Raw genomic sequence first — 24,521 nt, 5'->3', positions numbered from 1 at the left:
GCTATTTTTAAAAGAGAACTGAAGAAATCAGAAGTATTTTAATTCCCTGGTGTTTAACCATTTCCCTTGAACTGTATAAGAGTCAAGAGAGTTTAATTGACATGTGTAGCTGCAATGAAACAACAAAATTCTTACTTGCTGCAGCTTTACAGGCCCATTATCAGCAAATCACACAAATAAAAATATAATTCTCAATAATACAATAAATTAATAGTCAATAATACCAGGTAACCAGACCACAGTAGAGCAAAATCAAAGACTGAGGTGCAACCAAAATCGAAGTCCATAGTAGATCATAGTTGCTGAGGTAGTTGGTCGTGTTGTGTAGTGTTCAAGAGCCTAATGATTGCTGCGAAGAAGCTGTTGATGAGCCTGGAGGTCCCAGTTTTCAGGCTCCTGTACCTTCTTCCCAATGGTAGTAGTGACATGAAAGCCAGGGCAGTGTGCATCTTTGATGATATTAGCTGCTGCCTGCAGATTGTTTCGACAGTGCGGAGGTTAGTACATGTGATGGACCAGACAGTGTCTACCATTTTCTGCAGCCTCCTTTGTTTCTGGGCATTTGAGTTACCAAACCAGGCCATGATACGACCAGTGTGCTCTCTACCACACACCAGTATATCTTCAATAAGAGTGTTCAGTGACATTCCAAATCTACTCTCTCTTTGAAGGAGATGGAGGTATTCAAGAGTGTTTTTTGTGATTGCATCAATGTGTTGGGCTCAGGACAGATCTTCTTTTAAATTGTAGCCCATGGATTCTGTGGTGTATTTGATGTATAGAGTGTTTAACAGGTTAGAAGCTTCTGCATGTTATATTCAGTGCAGAGATTTTCTGGCAAAACTGCTGGGACATAGTAGCGCTCTGCTACTGGATTCCATGTGGAGGACCACCGAGTGATTTTTGGAATTACCAGTGATTCAGCACATTCAGAACTTCACATGAGAGTGTGGCGTGGTGGTGCAGCGGTAGAGCTGCTGCCTTACAGCACCAGAGACCCGGGTTTGATCCTGACTACCGATGCTTGTCTGTACGGAGTTTGTACGTTCTTCCCATGACCTGTGTAGGTTTTCTCCGGGAGTTCCAGTTTCCTCCCACACTCCAAATACATACAGGTTTGTAGGTTAATTGGCTTGGCATAATTGTAAATCGTCACTAGTCTATGTAGGATAGTGCTAGTGTGGGATCGCTGGTTGGCGCACACCCAGTGGGCTGAAGGGAATCGTTTCCGTGCTGAATCTTTAAACTAAACTATAAAATTTTGCAGTCCCTGACACTTGCTGCAGGGAGGGGAGTAATTATAGCAACTTGGCACAACATTTCTGATATCTTCCAGCAATTTGCAGACGAATAGCCCCAATAAAACCCAACATCCCCCCCTCCCATGTCAAGGTGTTGCACATTCCCCCTACCACCACACAATCCCTATTTTGTTTTTGTTCCATTTTCTCATTGAAATTAGGTCAGAATTAAATGTCATAACTATTCTTGCCTGACTGCCATATTCTCCATTGGATTAAAGAGATGGGTTACAACTACTTTGAAAAAAATCAAATCCCAAACGCACGCATAGATTTAAAGAAGTTGAAGAATAAGGCTTCTTAGATTTTGAAATGCAAAACAAGAGATGAATTCAGAAAAATATCAATTCAATTTAATGTTCATTTATACAATTAAATAAGAACATTGAAGCAACATTCACCCAGTCTAAATAAAATACATTACATTGAGATGTCTATTATGTGATTATAAATCATTAGACAGGTTACAAGATGAAAGATTACAGTGTACATCCCTTTAGATCAGAGATATACACCGTGGTTGGGAACCTTTACTTCATACCTGAAGAGTTTGTATTTATCAACAGAATCTAAATTTGACAGCTCCTGGAGGATGATAATCAAACAACCTTTGCAAAAACTTATTTGTAACAGCATATAGGCCTCACCACACACCTGCCAGGATAGAGAAGACAGCATATTTTGCGTGGGCAGCTTACAGCCCAGTGGTATGAACATTGATTTGTCTAACATCAAGTAATCCCGGCATTCCATCTCTCTCTATCCCTCCCCCACCGAAGTCACACCAGCTTCTCGTTTTCACCCAACAAACAGCTAACAATGGCCTGTTTCCTTTAATATCGTTTCTTTTTTGCATATCTTTCATTCACTGTTCTTTATCTCTCTATATCTGGGGCCTCCAAACTTTTCAGCATGAGGGCCACATTATATATTTGGCACATTTTTTGCGGGCCGTACACACACACACTCACCCACACACACTCACCCACACACACTCACCCCCACACACACACTCACACACACTCACACACACCCACTCACACACACCCACTCACACACACCCACTTACACACACCCACTCACACACCCACTCACACACCCACTCACACACCCACTCACACACCCACTCACACACCCACTCACACACCCACTCACACACCCACTCACACACCCACTCACACACCCACTCACACTCACACTCACACACACACACACACACACTCACACTCACACACTCACTCACACACACACACACATCCAGAGATGCCACTTTTCATTTCACTGCACATCTCGTATGTGTATGTGACGAATAAACTTGACTTGACTTGACACACACTCTCACACTCACACTCACTCTCACTCTACATCATCATCAATATCTCTTGTTTCCCTTATCCCTAACCAGCCTGAAAAAGGGACTTGACCCGAAACATCACCCATTCCTTCTCTCCAGAGATGCTGCCTGTCCAGTTGAGTTACTCCAGTTTTTTGTGTCTATCTCGGTTTAAGCCAGCATCTGCAGTTCCTTCCTACACAGCATACCATTGCTTGGTTAAAAATTGCTTTTTCAGATTTCTGGTCAGATTTCTGGTTATGCAGAGAAGCATTTGCAAATGTGTCTGTGTAATGAGTTACTTTCACATCGTCTTTGATGCTTAAAGAAAAGGATACTGAAAACTGACCAATAAACTCAATACCTTTATGCAACTATATTTTTCTGCTGTTTTAGTTGATGCCCACTTATAAGCTGTACTTCTCTTCAGTGGCCTGTTATTTTTAACTTTCCATATATATTTCTTTTTTGTGCTTTCTTCTTTATTCCTACACTTATTTTTTTCCACTTCTCAATCATCGATATAACAGCTACCTTCACATCTTCCATTCGCTCAATTCCAAATTTCATATGCATTGGAATTGCAGAATTGATTTCCTAAATGTAGAATCAGAAATAAGGATTTTAAAGTGCAATGCATTCAGATTCAGATATCTGATAATATTGCAAAGTGAAAATACTTTTCGGAAAAGTAATCCCCATACACCTTTGTAATGATGCTGTTTCTTCTGGCTGAGCACATCAAACAGGGTCTGGCAATGCTTTAGTGTGGAGTGTACCCTAGAATTCAAAAATAGCTATGAGTTTATTTTCTCCACCATCAACCTCCTTATAATCTTTCCTGCAATCTTCACTCTTAGTTTTCCTTTCAAGCCCCATCCTTAAGGGCCTGTCCCACGAGCATGCGACTCCATGCGGCAAGCGCGACCTAACCAGAAGCGGGGGCCGCGCGGAGGTCGAGTGAATGACATGAAGTTCGAGCTAAGTCCACGGGAAGTTAGCGCGTGATGTACGGCGTCGAGGCGGCTGCGGGCCGGCAGGCCGTGCCGCATGGAATTTTTGAACACGGTTAGTTTTTTGGAGCCCCGCGCCATGTCGGGACCAGCTCTGCACAACTCCATACGGCTCCGGCGATCGAAGTGGGACCTGCCCCGCGAGGCCGTACAGCTCAAGCGACCACGTTAGGTCGCGCTTGCCCCATGGAGTCGCTTAGGTCGTGCTTGCCACATGGAGTCGCATGCTCGTGGGACAGGCCCTTAAGAAATGTAAAATCATTCTCTTTAGGTACTGTACTCCTATTTCCAATTTGCTAATTGGAGATTAATTCTCCCCTCCCTTTCTAAAACCTTCACCACTATGCTGCCAAATTGCCTTCTTATATTCAAATTACTGTGCTTTGGGCAGCACAGAAGTAGAGTTGCTTCCTTGTAGTGCCAGAGACCCAGGTGCTGTCTGTATACATTCTCCCTGTGGCCGTGTGGGTTTTCCCTGGGTGCTCCGGTTTCCACACGCCAAAGCCGTACATGTTTGTAGGTTATTTGGCTTCAGTAAAATTGTAAATTGTCTCTAGTGTGCCGGACAGTGCTAGTGTACAGGGCGATCATCTATTACTGTGGACTCGGTGGGCTGAAGGCCTATTTCTGCACTGTATCTCTAAAGTCAAGTACTAAAGTTATCACTTCTAAATCTGTGCCTTCCTATCCTGCAACACCATTTATGAAACTTTCCAATCATATTCCCTAATATGAATGTTTAAATTCTTAATGCTGATTGTAAAGACCATCAGGGGGCGCCACATGATGGCAGCCTCGCCAACAGTCTTGTCTGTCTTTTCGCCTTTTTTTGTTATTTTATTGTGTTTTTAAAGTTTTTGTTAATGTTCTCTGGTTTGTTTTTATGTGGGGGGTGGGGGAAACTTTTTTTCAATCTCATACCTTGCTGGAGATGCGATTGTTTTCAGGATCGTATCTCCGGTCGCTCTGTGGCCTAACATCATGGAGCTGGAGGCCTTACTCGGACTGACTTTGAGCCCCACTGCCGGGACGTGGGCTTACCATCGGAGTCGATCCCTTGCCTGGGATCGACGCTCCAACCACGGCCTGCGGAATTCACCATTGAGGTGCTTACAGTCTCAGGTAGAGACCGATGTCGGGAAACTCCAAACGACACAGAAGATTCGACTAGCCCCGACCCGGGGTCCGATCGCCCGGCGTAGGGAGCTGACATCCCCCCGATGCAGGAGTTTGATCGCTCCGACGTGGAGGGCCCGACCGCCGGCTACAGGAGCCAAGATCATCCCGTTAACGGAAGGCTCAAGGTCCCGGCCGCAGGAGAACAAAGAAGGGAAGAGATTGAACTTTTTTTTTCACCTTCCATCACAGTGAGGAATGTGGAGGAGTCACTGTGGTGGATGTTCATGGTAAAATGTATTTTGTGTGTTTTGTTGCTTTTTTAATGGCAAATCAAATTCCTCGTATGTTGCAAAATATACTTGGCCAATGAAGTAAAATTATGATTATGAATAGGATTATGATTAAATAAACGAATGCACTTTCTGGTAACTCATGGTTATTTGTTATAGGTGAAATGTATTAATATTGTCTAAGGATAATACTTTTACTGAAGAAAGTCACTAAGCTAAAATGTTAATTTTTCTCTTTCTAATAATGCTGCTTAACTTGCTGAGCAATTAAATAATTTTGATATTTATTTCAATTTCCAGGTTCCACAGTATTTTGCTTTTAACTAGCACTATCACTGGCTCGATGCAGAAATTTAATTGAAATCTAAAAATTCAATCAAGTAATAAAGTTAGTGCTCGGACTGCCAAACAAGTTCTTATTTTTCATCAACTGATCATATTTTCATATTAATTACTATGGTGCTGATACATTAATGAGTCAATTGCAACCAGAAATAAAATACAGCCAGGATTTACAGTGCATTGCTTTACATCCATGTGCCAATTTATATAGTTTCAGTACAAAAAATATGGATGGTTTTAAACTAGAGCTTGATCTTCTGTCCAGACCGACCACATGGTGCCAAATAGGATCTGATTATTCTAAATCCATTCCTGTTAAATACATCCAGTTAATTGCATCCCACAGGACCAGAGAATAGCCAATGTTGTTCTTTTGTTTAAGAATGGAAAAGAGATAATCCAGGTAATTATAGTTTGGTGAGCCTCACAGTTGTTGGGGAGATATTGGAGAGGATTCACAGAGATGGGATTTATCCGTATTTGAAGTGAATCGACTAATTAGGAACAGTCAGCATGGCTTTGTTCATGGCAGGAGATGTCATAAACCAGTTTTTTGGAGGAGGTGATGAAGATGATTAATGAGGAGAGGGCAAAGGATGTTGTCACAGTGGCGCAGCAGTAGAATTGCTGCCTTACAACGTTTACAGCGCCGGAGTCCCAGGTTCGATCCCGACTTCGGGTGCTGTCTGTACGGAGTTTGTGCGGTCTCACCGTGATCATGTGGGTTTTCCCCGAGATCTTGGGCTTCCTCCCACACTCCAAAGATATACAGGCATGTAGGTTAATTGGCTTGGTATAAGTGTAAATTGTCCCTAGTGTGTGTAGGATAGTGTTAACGTTTGAGGATCGCTGGTCGGTGCAGACTCGGTGGGCCGAAGGGCCTGTTTCCGTGCTGTATCTTTAAATTAAACTAAACAAAAAAAATCTCCAGTTGCTGACACTTACTGGATTTTATTGAGGCATTTGATAACTTCCCTCTTGATAGGCAGAGCATAATATCCCAGTCATGTATTCCTAACCATGCCCTGAGTACACCTATCTTACCTGTTGGACCACTTACATTGAAATTAATGCATTTTAAACCATAAGACTTTCCTCACACTCTGCTATGCTCCAGCCTGCCTGTCTTCTAAGCTTTGCTCTATTTAACTTCTGTACTTGCCTGAATCTTCTCATCATACCTTACTGCCGCAATGGGTCCCACCCCCTGCCAAATTAGTTTCAATCCTCCCAAGTAGCTCTGGCAAATCTCCCAGCCAAGATATTAGTCCACACCTTGTTCAGGTGCAACCCGTCCCTCTTGTACCGGTCACTTCTCCCCTAAAGAGATCCAAATGAACCAAAATATCCTTGCAAAGTGCATGGGATCCACTGGGATTTGGTAGCTAGGATTCAGAACTAGTTTAGCAGTATAAGGCAGAGAATAATGGCGAAGGGTGTTATACTGGCTGGAGGTCTGTGACCAGTGGCGTTCTGTAGGAATGTATCAATGATTTGAATAAGAGTGTACAAGGTATCTATCTATATTACTAAGAGTCTGATCTTGACTACTTCCTGTTGTTCTGTATATTGATTTTAGAAAAAACGCTGCCATTTACGGCTGTGATTTTTGGCCATCTTACTCCGAGTCCCCCTCCGCTGCGCAGGACAAGAGGACTTTTCCCATCGATGAAAAATAAGAGTTATTAGTGTTTAAAAAATGTTGAGATTCTCTCTCCTGAAGGCCACGCCCTTTCCGGAGGGACTATAAAACCCGGAAGTGTTGAGTGCCTCAGTCAGTCTCTGGAAAATGGGGGAGCGAGAGGGTCACGTCTCTCAGTCTGAGCTGTGAATAACACTAAACACATGCCTACTAAACTGAGTGGTTTTACTGACCTGTCAGTGCCCTTAATGTGGTTTGAAAATATAGTTTGTAAATGCCAAAGCTGTGTTGCGTTTGGTTTGTAAATCCTAAAGCTGTGTTGCCTTGGTTTGGAAATGCTAAAGCTGTGTTGCCTTTGGTTTGCAAATGCTAAAGCTGCGTTGCCTTTGGTTTGGAAATGCTAAAGTTGTGTTGCCTTTGGTTTGGAAATGCTAAAACTGTGTTGCCTTTGGTTTGGAAATGCTAGAGCTGTGTTGCCTTGCCTAATTAAAGTTGCCTTGCCTTCTATATAATTAAAAGTCTAATCTTGACCACTTCCTGTTTGCGCTTTATATTGATTTTAGAAAAAACGCTACCACATACGGCTGTGATTTTTGGCCATCTTACTCAGATTCCCCCGCTGCTTTTTTCCCATCAATGAAAAATAAAAGAGTTATTTGTGTTTAAAAAATGTTGAGATTCTCTCTCCTGTCAATCATGCCATGAAGGCCACGCCCCTTCTGGTGGGAGGGGGAGGGACTATAAAACCCAGAAGTGTGGGCGTGGCTCAGTCTCTGCAAGATGGAGGTGGGAGGAGGTCATGACTAGCTGTCTTTCGTGGCCTTGCACCCTGCTTGAAATTGTATGAAACTGCACTTGAATTTGGTGGCCTTGCACCCTGCTTGAAATGGAATTTCAAGGCATAGCCGTGTCAACTGCCAGCCCATCAGCCGTGAGTGAGTGAGCAGCCAGCACAACAGGCTTGAGTGACTGAGCCGCCAGCCCAAGAATCGATTCGGCCCACAATGCCAATATTAGCCCTCTGGAAACCAGTCCCTTCAGCCCTCAACACCCATACGAGCGCTCCAGAAAGCCTTTCCCCCCCCCCCCCCCCCCCCCCCCCCCCCCCCCCCCCACCTCCCATGTGATGCTGGGACCCAACGGGTCCCACTTAGTCTAGTAATTAATAAATTTGCAGATGACACTGAAATTGGTGATATCATAGACAGTGAAGATAGATATCAAAAATTGCAGTGGGATCTCAATCAGCTAGGCAAGTGGGCCGAGGAACAACTGATGGAGTTTAATTCAGGCAAGTGTGTAGTGTTTCATTTTGGGAAGTCTAAACCAGGGTAGAGCCCTCACAGTGAACAGTAGTGCCATGGAGAATGTTGTAGAGCAGAGAGATCTCAGAGTACAAGCACATAATTCTCCAAAAATGATGTCACAGGTAGATAGGGTGGTGAAGGTGACCTTTGACACATTGGCCTTCAGTCAGGGAATTGAGCATCGATTTTGGGATGTTATGTTACATTTATATAAGACATTGGTGAGGCTGCATTTGGAGTATTATGTTCAGTTTTGGTCACCCTGCTACATTAATGCCATTAAGCTGTAAAGGGTGAAGAGAAGATTTATGATGGTGTTACCAGGACTCGAGGGCATGATGTAAAAGACGAGGTGGGGCAGGCTAGGTCTATTCTTTGGCATGCAGGAGGTTGAAGGGTGAACTTGTAGATGTGTATACATTTTTTAGGGGAATGTATAGAGTGAATGCAGAGTCTTTTTTACAGGGTAGTGGAATCAAGAATAGAGGGCATAGATTTAAGGAGAGAGAGAACCTGAGGAGCAACCTTTTCCACACAAAGGGTGCTGAATATATGGAACAAACTGCAGAGAAAGTAGTTAAGTCAGGTGCAATAACAAAATTCAAAATACATTTGGCCAGCCACAGGGATGGGGAAGCTTTAGAGGGATATGGGCCAAATATAAGGGACTAGCTTAGATGGAGCATCTTGGTCAGCACGGATGAGTTGATCCTAAAGGCCTGTTAACGTGGTCTACGACTTTAAAGTACAATATATGAAATATTGTCCTTGACTGCCTCAATTTCTTCCTGTTACAATTCAGTCTCAATCATTACAATTTTATTTGATAATACTCAGAAGGACACTGGGACATGTTACCAAAACAAAGATACTATATAATGATATAGTAGAAGATAACAGCATACCTGTGCCCCATCATGACTTTGCAGTAATCCCAAACAGGAAAATCAACATCTAATGTCATCACAATTCTCGCTGGACATCCAATAGCCTTCCAGTCAATAAAGCAATGACAAACTAGATAAAGAACATTACAACTACATTCATTTATCTTTGGTTACCAACTCAGCCAGACTCAGACATCTTTGTTAAAATCACCTCTCAACCTTTTCTGCTGTATGGTCTATCTCATCCTCAACAGTCTACTAAAGATACTAAAGTATCTAACCCCTATTTTGTTCTGGCAAGTTTCCTGAAAATGCTGAAGTGTGATGATCAGAATTGAAAGAAATTTGAAAGAAATGTTTCAAGCAAAAAGCATCACCGAAACATAATTGCGTTTCCATCGTGTTCTGCGGCTCTATTTAAAATGATAATTATCCGCTTAAAAAAATAGCTCAATTTGTCCTGACCCCTTCAAAAGATATGCGTATATTAATTCTCCATTTCTCTCCTGTTCATGTATCCTCTTCACAATTGTACCATTCAGGTCAAATTACTTTCTCAGGTTCACTCAGAAAATGCACAGGTTCACACGTTTCTGCATCAAATGACATCTTTCAGTTTCTTTCATCAACTGGTTTTGCTGGATTTCACTAATTTCAAAATATAGTGTCACTTATAAACTCCAATCTAATGTTACTATTCCAAAGTCTGTTATTTATGCCAGAGTAGCGTTTCTAATATGAACCCATGAGAGCACCACTGTGTATGTGCCTCACAATTCTGCTGTCTCTTTATGAATTCCATTTCCACGTTCTAAATGCTCCTTTAATATCGAGGGATTATCTTTTTATTCATTAAATGTGATTTGCAAGTCCATAGGACTCATTGTTGTGCATTTACCTTCATCAACTGTCTCAGTGATCTCATCAAGCAACTTAATTTGCCTTTAATGAATATGTAGTGTAATTTATCCTTCTTTGGGGGAAGAGGAAAAACCTTGTGAAATATGCATTTAGAGGACTCGGTCCCAGAGCAAAACCTTGGCCAAGAACAGCACATGGAAAAGGGAGGGAATTATTTTGCTGTTACAAGAAACATTGCTACTGTAGAATTCACCTCTGCACAATAAGTGTGGAAGTCATACAATGTGCGGCTGATGTACACACATGAAATCACTGTCAGTAAATGGACACATTTGCACTGAAAAATGCTCCCTCTGTACACTTACATGGACAAAGCATGGATTATTTTTTGAATTAAATTATGATGAATTTTGCAGTAATATATCCTAACAGGTTGCACAATGGTGAAGCTGGTTGAACCGTTGTCTCACAACACATTTTGCACATTCTCCTTGTGACCTCTTGGGTTTCCTTCGGTGCACCAGGTTCCTCCCACATCCCAAAGACATGCAGGTTTGTAGTAAGTTAATTGACCTTGGTGATATTGCCTCTTATATATAGGCAGTGTATGAGAAAATGGGATAACATAGAATTAGGGCGAATGGGTGATCGAAGTTCAGCATGGACACGGTGCTCGAAGGACCTATTGCCACGCTGCATCTCCAAAACAAAAATAAACTAAATGCACTCACTCATTGACTGTAAAGCAGTATATTGAGATGTTAATTCACATGTGTAGTCAAATTAGGGACATGAACACATCCAAGTTTACAGTAATGAGTTATTATTGCAAAGATTGACCCTTCCCACAGAAATCAACTTGATCAGTGCTAGCATGTGTAGCAATGTGAGTGATCATAGGTTCAAGATCGAATCCATAAGCAGGCCACAGAATCCTGAATGACAATTTATATTGCAATTCCTTAGAGCGCACTGCAACAGATACCAAATATTCTGGAGGCGCTAATATTTTCTCAAATTAATTAATAATAAATGAATTGTCAGCATGGAGTTTCATTATGTACTTAACAATACAGCAGAAAAAACATTTTTAAACCATTTTTTTAAAACCATTTGCAGTTGTACAAAGCCCTAGTGAGACCATACCTGGAATATTGTGTGCAGTTTTGGTCCCCTAATTTGAGGAAGGACATTCTTGCTATTGACGGAATGCAGCGTAGGTTTACACGGTTAACTCCCGGGATGGCGGGACTGTCATATGCTGAGAGAATGGAGTGGCTGGGCTTGTACACTCTGGAGTTTAGAAGGATGAGAGGGGATCTTATTGAAACATATAAGATTGTTAAGGGTTTGGACACGCTAGAGGCAGGAAACATGTTCCTGGTGTTGGGGGAGTCCAGAACCAGGGGCCACAGTTTAAGAATAAGGGGTAAGCCATTTGGAACGGAGACGAGGAAACACTTTTTCTCACAGAGAGTTGTGAGTCTGGAGAATTCTCTGCCACAGAGTGCAGTGGAGGCAGGTTCTCTGGATGCTTTCAAGAGAGAGCTAGATAGGGCTCTTAAAGATAGCGGAGTCAGGGGATATGGGGAGAAGGCAGGAACAGGGTACTGATTGGGGATGATCAGCCATGATCACATTGAATGGCGGTGCTGGCTCGAAGGGCCGAATGCCCTACTCCTGTACCTATTGTCTATTCAGTTACAACTCCATATTTTGATAATCCTCAGGATTGGAGTAATGAAAATTTCAGATTTGAGGTCACTTGGAAATCTAAAAATTCACTAATGTGCAGCTGGGTTTCAAGTTACATTCTTTGAACAGTTAACCTAATTTTGCTTCGCATCTAGCCCTTATTTTCTGTGACATAAGAATGCTCATTATATAGAAGGCCATTCAATTTTTAGCACTGGATACAGTACCTTCATGACCAAACCCAGTGAAATGTTTACTAAAATGTGTTAGAAGTGGCTACCAACTTCTGGGAAATACAAGATACTGTCTCAGTTAAGTACAGCATGGCATATTATCAAAAGGAAAATCTGTATGCAGAATGCTCCAGCAAATACATTTGTTTTCTTTCCAGAATTGTAGACTCGTTACATCTTCCTTATAAACAATTGCTCATTAAATTTTGTAGACTTTTAAAATTAAACACCTTTCCACACAAGAATTTAATTGATTTCCAATACCAAGGGAAGAGTTTTAGTTGAATTGGTCATTAAAGTATATTCACGTGCTCCTGGCACTCTGATGAACCCCTCAACCAATGTTTTGCCTGTACCCTAATTTGCGCTTGTTCAATTCATCCATGACCCAAGTAACATTGCACATATTGGCTTGCTGGTCTGGTATGCATCTCATTTTGAAATTCTCATTAATTGCACCCTCCCTGCACACACACCAAATTCCACCAAGTTCTAAGTTATTTAATCATTTTTGGAAACCCTTCAAGTATTCCGATTTCTCATACTGTTCATGTCATTTTTGTCCACCTTTGATGCCCGTGCTTTCTACTTCTTAACATGCAAATGATCTCATGCACAAATATCCCTCAAGTATAAGACCTCGTCCCAACACCACTTGCTCTTTTGCAAATTGCTGTGCAGAAATTGGCTGCCAGGGTTCCTTCATTAAACTGCAAACTTCACTTAAAAAAGACATGACTAAAGGCACATGGTATGTCCTTACCAAATATAAAATGCACATAAAAGCAAGCACGTCTACCTTCAAATCTAGTCTGTCCTACACACTCCATTTGATCATGCTTTTCAACATACATTTGAATATTTATATGAAATTTGAAACATAGTTAAGACTATCAAGCCCTTTGGTATATTTTATTTTTCAGAGGTGCAAGCAGTCGTAAACTGCATCCAGAAGGGATTTTTCTTTTAATTGGCTGCTCTTAGAATTACATCACTTTGTTGGAAGTGACAGAAAAAACGCATGGAATATGAACGATTGCAGGATTCTTCACTTCATCTTCGGACTGTTGCATGATCAATATTGGCACCAAATGGTATCGCAAATTAGGGTCAGAGTGGGGAGCGTGTCGTCATGTTAACCTCCCAGTGCAACAACAAATCAGACATAATTATGAAAAGAAAATGACTTTAATTGTACATTTATAAAAAGACACACACATTTCATGATATATATTAAAACAATTTATCAGAAAAGTTTGTCAAAAAGCAATTCATTACTTTCTCACAATAAAATTTCCAAAAAAAGAGATAATATTAAATAATGGCAATTATTTACAAACAAATATTGTTAATGGTCCATTTGATATTAATACATTTATTACTTACCCGATTTAATACTTTTCAAAACCGTTTGGATTCCTTTAATAAGTTCCAAATGGGAAAGTAAAACAAATGCCATTTCATTCTTCTAGCAATATCCTTTTGATAGCAAGTGAAATTGGTAATATTTTAATTTTACATTTGCTATTTTCATTGTGGGGGGTGGGGTGGGATAGGTGGGAGGTGAGGAGTGGGGGGGAAGCAGGGGGGGGGGAGATAGAGGGAGAGGAGGGGGGTATGGAGGGGAGAGGGAGGAGAAAATGGGGGAGGTGAGGAGGGAGAGTGGGGGAAGGATAGAGGGAGAGGAGGGGGGAGTGGGGGAGGTAGGGAGTGGAAGATAGAGGGAGAGGAGGGCAGTAGGGGAGGAGGAGAGGGGTAAGAAGAGGGAGGGAGTGCTGGGGGATGAGGGGGAATGGAGGATAGGGGTACTAAGAGGGATGGCGAGGCGCTGTTGGGGGAAGGTTGCCATGACTCGCGTCACAACGGGGATCTCTGGCGTCACACCGGGAACCTCTGCCGTCACAACGGGAACCCCTCAGCTGCGCCTGCGCAGTTGGAGGCTATGGGTCAGTGGTGGAATATTGTCTTGGGGCCCAACGGGTCCGCACTTGGTCTAGTTTCTACTATAAATGTTTAAAATATGTACAAAACTGTTTACAAATGAGCAGCAATTTGTAACTAAGCACAATATATGCATATCATGGATCAAGTTTTTCTATCATGTTATCCTGATTATTTTCTAAGATTGGCTATTACTTCCACTCATCATAAGCAGGTTGCAATTATCAGGTTTCAGTATGCCCTATTGTCTGTTCCTTCTATGTTGTAAAAACAGAACCAATACTGAGTACATTGCAAATTAATGACATCTGATTACAATAAAAGCAGAATATTTGGTTGAGCAATGGTAAGAACAATTAAAATGTTGTCAAGAGTTCAAAATGAAGTAGCCACTTCTGAAAGTTCTGTGTTAAGATAGCTTGTTTGGTATCTATGTCCAGAAGTCACTGATGCTGAGGAGTTTGATTTATTGTGTCTTTGCTCTGTTGGTTGGCAAAACAAGTGTACTGGCTTTCCAGAATCTCTGGAAAGAACCTTTTCAGAAGTCTGAGGTCCTGACTTTAATATGTGACCATGTTGGCGAATGCATTTCAAAGGATGATCTTGCAGAACTGAATTTGCTGTATTACTTGATGAATGGAAGAATGCAGTAGGTGTTGAAGAATATGCAACCATGTAGTCCTGGTTTAAATGAGGAGATAATTTGCCACACTCTGTCTGTTGAGAGGTCAAGTTGAAATGTGGCTCTGAAATGCAAGGACTTTGGTTTTCGTCAAGACAGGGCAATCCTAAAATGGAACAAATATAGAAATTATTCAAATATTGATTCTAAGAGTCAATTTATAAATGAAAATTGGAGATCAAAAACTGCAGATGCTTGAATCTTGAACACCAAGTGCTGGAATAATTCAGCAGGTTAGGCAGTATCTCTGGAGGACATGGATAGGTGATATTTCTGCTTTTGACTTCAGACAAACTCAAATTTAATTTGTTTGGCTAAATGCAACCTTGGGCTACTGTAAGAGTAGGTTGCATAAATAAGGCTAATTCCAGATGGATAACATTACAATTTCAAATTAAATGCAGTGTATTTACCATTTTGTCTTTGATCAATAACTGCATTTCCTTTTTTCATGGCATCTCCACTTATATCAGAAGCGCTGTCATTGAAGTCACTGTCACCTTTTCCACTGTCTTTCCCACTAAATATTTCTTGGGGCCTACACAGAAAGAAAAAAAACTTAAATATATTTATGTTTTAAAACACAGATTACTATTTTCTTTGACTGCACAAAATGATTTAAAATGCAAAAGCAGAAGCTCATCAGTTAGAATGCACTACTTACTTTCTGTGTTGCTGAATGGCAACTGTGGTGAAAGTGCCATGATCAAGATCAGACTCCGATATAAAGCTCTAAAAAACAAAAAGGACAAAGAAATAAAAAAATATTAATTACCAAATTATATTCCATGTAATTATATCAATTAGCTTGAGATTTCCTGTGAATATAAAAATTATATTACTAGTGCTGAAGAAAATGTGAAATGATTACTTCTAGTACATAACTGACAGCTTCACTGTTCCAAATATACACTCACGCTGTGCATGGGTCCATGAACATGCAATGGAAACTGCATGACTCCATCAGATTTTAATTTGTATGCTGTTGGAACCTATATTCAGTCCTTGCGACTGTTAATAATATGTACAAATCCCATTTTGATTCACTAAACCAGAATAAATAATATAGAAAATTAATAATTGCAAATAGTTGAATTCCATTAGACCCATTTCCTTGTTGATATAGCATTAATAATGTATTGACTGCACCAATTTCAGATTTAGGGGTAGTCCATTCAGGAACAAAATAAAATGAAGAAAAGAGAATCATAGTTGGCTAGAAATTCATCCCCATCTGCAAAGCTAAATAGTCGCACTTGAGCTTTGTGCTCAGACTCTACAATGCATTCTGTTGAAGTCAGTTAAATAGAATTCACTAAGATAACTGAATCAACAAATTTCATACAATTGATGAAAAAAAGAATTTCAGTAATGCTGTTGCTTGCCACGTTCCAAAGATCTCAGATTCACTTGGAGAATAAAGCAAGCAGGTTCCATTGCCAAACCAAAGAACATTAATGGACTGTCGAAAAGGTTTGGTTATGTTGTCAGCTTAGGGGTGTACAAGTCGAAAACAGTGGCCATAGATTGGGCCAGACCATAGTGCATATCAAAACAATACCTACTCTACCCAGAAAGTGTTTTGAACATTTAGGCTATAAACTGGCTGAACTGTTAAAGATGTTGAGTACTTAAAAAACCCCAAAAAAACAGGCATGGAAGCTTATAGCAACATGAGCTTCTTTTTTCTTTAGGCATTGACATCGGACGTCTCATTGCAACATTGATTTTATTGCTAGAGAAAAAAAAACCACTGTGCCAAAGTTGAAATAGAATTTCCATTCTAATTATACAATAGATAAGCAAACTGAAGATTATATTTATCTTTAAATTAACAGTCCTTCAGTTGTGAAAGCTGTTGTTGTGAAGAAGGGTTTTCAATTTGAAATGCTAATTCAGTTTGTTTTTCTACATTTGCTGCCTAAGATACTAAGTGCTTCCTGTATTAAATATATCCTGGACAGCATTGTAGAAATGGCAGTAAATAAACAACAGCAACGTTAATAGCTTGTCTGATATTTATTCAATGGAAAATAATTTCTTATGGGACCCAGAATTCAGACAGGTGATTTGCTATTATGTATTTTGCACTACTACCCATAAAAATATTATTATGAAGGGAACAACTGTTGATTTATTCAATTTTGTCTTGAACTCTCGTATTTTTTTCCTTCTGTTCTATCAATACTTGGCCTTTCAATAATATAATTTCCACTGAAATATCCCAGCTTAGATATCGTCCAAAGCACGCAGAGTTATCATTCTGTAAATGCAAATAGTTGCATTTAATTTATTTTTTGGTTTTTGAGCCCGGTGTACAATTTGTTTTGAATGGGCTTCTGGATTTTGCAACACAGCTAACATGATGCAGGATCTGAGAATATGCTCTCAGATCCTGCATCATGTTAGCTGTGTTGCAAAATCCAGAAGCCCATTCAAAACAAATTGTACACCGGGCTCAAAAACCAAAAAATAAATTAAATGCAACTATTTGCATTTACAGAATGATAACTCTGCGTGCTTAGATTTTATATTTAAAATATTATTTTAAATGTTACTGAACATCAGACACATTGAAAAAACATTGAGAGTTTTGAGGTATAAGCTGGGGGATGCAATTCCTTTTGTAGAAACAAGATTCGTAGGCAGTGCTTGTTTTGGCACACCCATATCCTCACTCAATGTTTTAAAGCATAAATGGCACATGGCCTTCACCACCAAGCTCCAAGATGATCTCACACAGAAAGATCTTCTGCGTGGATCCAATTTTGATAAGATTTGGGAACAGAAACTATGAGTATAGATATCAGATCTGAAGGGGAAAATCCAGGCCTATCTGTAAATGTCACTGTTATTTACAGCTTCATGATGCATCTTATCCCAAATCTCCAACCTATTTTATCAGATGTCTGGAAATACCTTATTCCTTGAACAATAACATTCAGATTGTTTGGTCATGATGCAGGCAAATGGGACGATCTCGGTCAGCATGGACAAGTTGGGCCGAAGGGCCTGTTTTTGTGCTGCCGGACACGATGACCTTTGTGCAGTTGGTAGGTAATAAGAACTGGGTACAAAATGACTTTCGCCATCAAAATACATTTACGATGTCGAAAATGAGAATCCCCAATGCCATGTGCAAACATTGCAAACAATTCCAGAAAGGAAACTGAGTGGAGATCTGGAGTATTGTGTACAGTTTTGGTCTTCTAATTTGAGGAAGGACATCCTTGTGATTGCAGCGTAGGTTCACAAGATTGATCCCTGGGATGGCGGGACTGTCATATGAGGAAAGATTGAAAACACTAGGCTTGTATTCACTGGAGTTCAGAAGGATGAGGGGGTTCTTATAGAAATATATAAAATTATAAAAGGACTGGACAAGCTAGATGCAGAAAAAATGTTCCCAATGTTGGGCGAGTCCAGAAGCAGGGGCCACAGTCTTAGAATAAAGGGGAGGCCATTTAAGACTGATGTGAGAAAACACTTTTTCACCCAGAGTTGTGAATTTGTGGAATTCCCTGCCGGAGGCCAGTGGAGGTCAAATCATTGGATGGATTTAAGAGAGAGTTAGATAGAGCTCTAGGGGCTAGTGGAATCAAGGGATATGGGGAGAAGGCAGGCACGGGTTATTGATTGGGGACGATCAGCCATGATCGCAATGAATGGCGGGGCTGGGTCGGAGGGCCGAATGGCCTCCTCCTGCACCTGTTTTCTATGTTTCTATGAATTCTAGAAAGTAAGGTGAATTGTTAGTGAAATATTTGCCTGGTATTACAAATTCAATGTGTGGGGAAAAACTGCAGATGCTGGTTTACACCGAAAATAGACAAAATGCTGAATTAACTCAGCGGGACAGGCAGCATCTCTGGAGAGATGAAATGGGTGGCGTTTCTGATCGAGACCCTTCTTCAGACTGAAGTCAAGGGCGAGGGAAACAGATAAGGAAGTGTAAGTTGTGAAGACGGGTCAAGGGGGTGACGACCAATAAAAATGTAGATCATTTTTAGCTGGGAGAAAGTAATTACAAAGTAAACAAAGATAAAATGTAGTCGGAGAACTGGGGTGGGGGACGGATGGAGAGAGAGGGAAAGTTCCTTCAAGTTAGAGAACTCAACAGTTAGAATTGTTCTGATGAAGGGTCTTGACCCGAAATGTCACCCATTCTTGCTCTCCAGAGATGCTGCCTGTCCGGCCGAGTTACTCCAGCATTTTGTGTCTATCAACATTCATACCACTGTCCGAGCGAAATGCAATGCTAATTACCTCTCCGCTGGTGCCAGTCTCTTTAGGGTCCGATGTGAGGCTGCTCAGATCTTCGGAATTTCCTCCCACTTCACTGTTGGTCGAGGGTGGAGACGAATTCAGCAACAAGTCGCCGACATCCAGCTCGCTATCGCTCGCCAACCGGCCGCCGGCCCGGCGCCCCGGGGATGTTGTCGCCTTCCCGCCGCTGCTGCAGGAGGCGGCCACGCCAACGATGGCCACGATGAGGGCGGCGCACCCGCCCGCCAGCACCACGATCACCACCAGCGACGTGTCCCATCCCCGCTGTCCCGGGAGGAGCCGCCGCCGCCGCCCGGGACCCGCCGCCTCCTCCTCGGCCTCCAGCACAAAGTGCAGCGTGGCGGTGGCGGACAGGGCGGGTTGTCCGTTGTCACTGACGGCCACGACGAGCCGCCAGGCCCCGTTGCCATCCCCGGGCTCGGGTGTGGGGGGTCGGCCGAGCCGTACGTCCCCGCTGCGGCGCTCGATGCTGAAGAGCCCGTACCCGGCCTGGGCGCCGCTCAGCAGCCGGTAGCTCAGCTCCGCGTTCACCCCCTGGTCGGCATCGCGGGCGCGCATGCGCGTGGCCAGGTGTCCGGCGCCGGCGTGGCGGGGCAGCGTGATGACGCAGGCGGAGGCGTTGCCGTTAACGTTGGCGTTGCCGGGCAGCGGGTGCGTGATGACGGGCGCGTTGTCGTTGCGGTCGGTGACGGTCAGGCGGACGGTGGCCGAGCTGCTGAGCGGCGGTGACCCGCCGTCGGTGACGCGCACCAGCAGCTCGGCCTCGGGCAGCGCCTCTCGGTCGAAGGAGCGCAGCGCGTAGATGGCGCCGGTGGCCGGGTGGATGGAGGCGAGCGCGGCGCCGGGCCCCAGCAGCCGGTAGGTGAGGCGGCCGTTGTGGGCCAGGTCGGGGTCGTGGGCCTGCACGGTGGTCATGTGGGCGCCGGGACGGTTGTTCTCCGCCAGCGACACATGGTAGAGGCGGCGCGAGAAGGCGGGCGCGTTGTCGTTCACGTCGGACACGCGCACGGTGAGCGCGCGCTGGGTGCGGCGCGGGGGCGCGCCCCCGTCCTCGGCCACGAGCGTCAGGTTGTAGTCGGCCACGCGCTCGCGGTCGAGCGGCGCCGCCGTCAACAGCAGGAGGCTGGAGCCGTGCGCGCGCCGCAGCTCGAAGTGACCGTTGGGCGGCGAGAGCGCGCAGTGAACGCGCCCGTTGGCGCCCGCGTCGCGGTCCGTGGCGGTGACGAGCGCCACCAGGCTGCCGGGCGCCGCCGCCTCACTGACAACCGCGGTCACGGGCACCGCCACCGGGTCGGGGACGAGCGGCGCCACCCCGATCTCGGGCGCGTTGTCGTTGACGTCGAGCACGCGCACGGTGACGCTGCAGACGGCGGCGGCGCTGGGCGGGTGCCCGCGGTCGCGCGCGCGCACCTCCAGCTCCAGGGCGGGCGCGCGCTCGCGGTCCAGGCGCGCGGCCAGGCTGAGGCGGCCGGAGCGCGCGTCCAGGTGGAAGAGGCGGCGGACGGCGGCGGGAAGCTGCGGGCTGAGGCTGTAGATGATCTCGCCGTTGGCGCCCAGGTCGGGGTCGGTCGCCCGCAGCTGCAGCAGCAACGAGCCGGGCGCCGCGTCTTCCCGCAGCTCCAGCACCACCGCGCTGCGCTCGAAGGCCGGGCTGTTGTCGTTGGAGTCGAGCACCTGCACCCGGAGCCGCACCGTGGCCGTCCTCCTCGCCGGGATACTGTTGCCGCCGTCCTCGGCCTCCAGCTGCAGCAGCAGCTCCGCCTGACTCTCACGGTCCAGCCGCTCCACCAGCACCAGCTCCGGGCAACGCAGCCCGTCGGCGCCGATCCGCTGCTCCAGCGCGAAGGGGCGGCTCGGCGACAGTCGGTACTTGAGCAGCGAGTTGGCGCCCAGGTCGGGGTCGAGCGCCGGCTCCAGCGGGACGCGGGTTCCCAGCACCGAGCTCTCGCTGATTTCCAGCAGCACCTCCGGTCGCCCGAAGTCGGGGGCGTGGTCGTTAATGTCCCGCACTCGCATCTCGACGCGGATCAGCACGAACTTGTCTCCGGACAGGTTCACCACGTCGAAGAGCAGCGAGCACGGCTCCAGTTGCGGCTGCGGCTCCGCATCGGGGTCGGATCCTGCTCTCGCTTGTTGGGGGCACAGTTGCTCCCGGTCGATGCGGCCCCCGACCCGCAGCTGCCCGTCCGTCTCGCCCACTTCCACCAGCGACCCGTTGAACTTTTGCATCAGTCGGAAGCTGCCCGCCGCTTCCAGCTGCAGATCTGCCGCCAAGTTTCCGATCACGGTGCCGGGCGGCTCCTCCTCGTAGACGGAGTAGTTGGCCGTTAAGCAGTCGGCTGTTGGAGCGGTTAAAAGTACAAGGAGGAGGTAGCGGAGGAGTCCGGGGATGGTGGCAGAAACTGGGGCAGCAAAGTGGTTTCTGTCTCTTCCGTCGGTCATCATGCACTCGCGGATCTCACTCGGAAAAAGTTCAAGCAATTTTTGGCAACGCCAAGAAGTAGGACTTCTGTCACGAATTAGTAGTGGGGGATGAACTTTCATTGAAGTACGCCACGGGGTGTGAGTGCAGTTCTGGGCCCTCGAGTTTTATTTATTAGTCATTGCATGCAAATAGGAAGGTCAGTGGCCAATCCAAATCCTCCAAAGTCGACCAAATGCTACTGCTGCTCGGAACATGTGTAGCTTCCACGGCCCAACAAACCTAGAACAAATGTGTATGTTTTAATAACATATCGCAAATGCTAGGAATTGGCGAGCTTTGCTCTGAAACCGAGGATTTAATTTACTTTTTGCAGCAATTTGAAACGAACAAATTGCAGCAGTTTGAAACAAACATTTCATTTTTGTAAAATTATAATTAAAAAAAAACATTAAAGCAACTATTTATATTTCAGTTTTCATGTTTGGTCTCTTCAGACACGATAACTGCGACAACTGTCAGGAATGCGTGACTGCAAGAATGTAATTGATATTTGCTGATGATCAGCGCTACTTTCAAATTTTGCATATCTGGGTGGTTTGTTATATTTTGCTGTAATGTTACCACGTCTCTGACAGATTTTAGCTATAACAAAGAACTTGTGGATTCACAAATTTTGCAGCAGTATTATGACATTTAAGTTTCAAAGCGTGAAATTATAAAATCACTTACAGTTAGAAAAATAAGTTTTCTAGAGCAATTTAACCGGGAATGGTTAGTTATATTCAGGGGACTGTATTAATTAGTATTAATCTAATAAAAAGTTTATGGTTTGCGACAAAATGGAACATGCAGCTAAAGAAGTTGAAGTTCAAATACTCAGCTGTAACTAAAGAGTGGCCTGCTTTTATAGAGTTCGCATTTAGTCGGAATGTTAAGAACATGTCTGGTTACTGATATGAACAAATGGAAGTAACTGAAGGCCTGGTTTTGGAGCACGGTTTCATATATCAGCCAACGAACGATTAGTGGACGTGTGAACGAAGTATTTTCTAACACCTTTCCCTGTTTTTTGGTAGGTATATCGAATGCAATATTAAATCCTTTACAATACCCACAGCCAGACCTGTTCTGTCAGCATGTAACCGTGGGACGTGGGTTGGAGGGGTGCGGTAGGGGCGTCAGATGTCCGTGGTTGTGTGAATCTATACTTTTAGCGAGAGAATGAGATTACAATTCAACAAATCGTTTATTGTTCGCCAATCCGTTTATGCTAACTGTTTATATAATTGGCCTTATAATAGATGCGTCCGGGTGTATGCTCGGTCGGGAATAGCTTTTCTTGAATAAGCCAAGTAGAACTTTAAACAAGATGTCTTCAACAGCAATTTAAAAAAAAAACAAACGCTTCCACATCCTCCCACTTGAGAGCCACAAGTGATAACGGACGGACACAAATTGTGCTTTACAACAATAAACATATGAAACTACATCTGAATATTGTTCTTGTGTTTTAAATACAATTCTTGAAGGACTATCATATATTTATGGATGGAAGTGATGCTGCGAATGCTACATTTATAAAGTTTGTAAACGTAATTTGCTGCGTTAGTTTCATGCCGAGAACTCGTTCAAGCTGTTAATTCGTTTTCCTTTCAATTTAGCGTTTGGTGACTTTGAGGCCATTTGTGACCAGCAGGGACATTTGGGGTTATAGTGGAAACCGTGGGCTCTCTGCCTTTAATGGGGATGACGAGTGAAGACACGCGAGCAAAACGAGAGCCGTTTGTTCGAGGTGATGACGCCTCGTCAAAGCGAGAGTGTCAGATGAAGCCTCTTCTATTTACTGAGACCCTGCCGAGAGTACTTTTGTCACTCAAATGTAAAACACGAACAAAAGGAGATAATCCCCTTGTTACAATTCCTAAGCATCGGAACGACCTCGAAGCGGTAGGGGGTTGGTGGCTTTATACGACTTCAAGAAAATACCAAGCTGGGAGCATTCCATGTTTTAATGGGATAAATGATCTGGAATGTTTCCCGGAAAGAACGGAATATTTACTTCGTGAGAATACTGCAATCTACAGGAGTCCTGGACTGCAAGCTCAGATCATGACAAATGTAAAAGTGGGGGCACACTTTGGATCGTTTAGTTTACGCGTTTAATCTATCCCGTCTGCGTTAGAATCCAACATATATGAATAGTGTTTTCAAAAGATATTCGCTCCTGCTACATTATAATCCCCTCAAGACACTAATTTTAACACAGCAATATCTTCAGATGTGTCTGACCATGGGTGGGCTCCTATGCCTGCACTTTACACACAGGTACCAGCTATCGCGGGACGCCATTCTTTACAGCAAATATTACATGCAATAAATCAAGTAGACATCCTCTTGAGTAACTAATCTTACCCGTATATTAATCCCTTACACAAACTTCAGAAAGTTCTAGTTCAAGTTTTAAATCCAAAGTCAAGACATAAAATACTTTCAATGAAAAAAATCCCAAATGCCACGTTAAACGTAGCCTCCGGGAAAGGTAAATTTGCTTGACGCCCGATAACCTATTCAAATGAGAGCAGCATGGTGTCAGCGCGCCCTTCACCTTAGATCGTTTATTGGGTTCAATAAAGGTTAATGGTTTTTGAGTGAAGTGGCAGTAACATTCTTAGGTATTCAATCGATCGCAAAGCTTTTGGTATGAAAGCTCGCACGATGAACACAAATGTGCAATCTCCGACCAGTGTTCCATAAAGGGAAAATGCAAAGCGAAGAATAAGGATATAAGCGTCAGTCCCGCTGAGTTACTCCAACAATGTGTGTCAATCTTCGGTGTGAACTAGCATCTGCAGTTTCCTCCTACACAATAAGGATATTAATATTTTCACTTAATTAATTTGCCTGGAATAGTCCTTGTTCTCGCTCGCAGCAAGTGTTGTAAAGGTTCTGGTGGGGGCAAAGATTGTGTGCATTTTTCCTACTTATCCAGACAATAAAGCTTTTTTTTTTAATTGAGAAACACCGTCCAATTGTATTTTGGTTAAGATAAAAACAATATCAAATCAAAAATATGGTTGGAAATCTCTCATATGTTTGTCTTTTTCTATTGAAAATAACGATAGACAATAAGAGAACATTTCTGGAGCTACCAGAAATTGCAGAT

General features: G+C 43.7%; 1 protein-coding gene across 1 annotated transcript; it reads right to left on the bottom strand.

Moving 5' to 3' along the window:
- Positions 1 to 13,834: 13,834 nt before the first annotated feature.
- Positions 13,835 to 21,818, bottom strand: LOC116974140 (protocadherin-8-like). Its single transcript, XM_033022306.1, has 4 exons — positions 18,913 to 21,818; positions 15,311 to 15,378; positions 15,060 to 15,184; positions 13,835 to 14,752 (listed from the first exon to the last, which is right to left on the bottom strand). Exons 1-4 carry the CDS (start codon positions 21,475 to 21,477, stop codon positions 14,340 to 14,342), a joined length of 3,171 nt encoding a protein of 1,056 aa, XP_032878197.1. The 5' UTR covers positions 21,478 to 21,818; the 3' UTR covers positions 13,835 to 14,339.
- Positions 21,819 to 24,521: the final 2,703 nt, after the last annotated feature.

Source organism: Amblyraja radiata, chromosome 6, assembly GCF_010909765.2.
Source record: "Amblyraja radiata isolate CabotCenter1 chromosome 6, sAmbRad1.1.pri, whole genome shotgun sequence".
Lineage (NCBI taxonomy): Eukaryota > Metazoa > Chordata > Chondrichthyes > Rajiformes > Rajidae > Amblyraja > Amblyraja radiata.
This window is presented reverse-complemented; position numbering and strand designations above follow the sequence as displayed.

Excerpts from the sequence above, each read along its gene's own strand:
- LOC116974140 (XM_033022306.1), bottom strand. The coding sequence starts at position 21,477 with ATGAAAGTTCATCCCCCACTACTAATTCGTGACAGAAGTCCTACTTCT. Across the intron at positions 15,379-18,912 it reads AGACTGGCACCAGCGGAGAG|AGCTTTATATCGGAGTCTGA; the intron begins GTAATTAGCATT and ends TTTGTTTTTTAG. Across the intron at positions 14,753-15,059 it reads TATTGATCAAAGACAAAATG|GATTGCCCTGTCTTGACGAA; the intron begins GTAAATACACTG and ends GTTCCATTTTAG.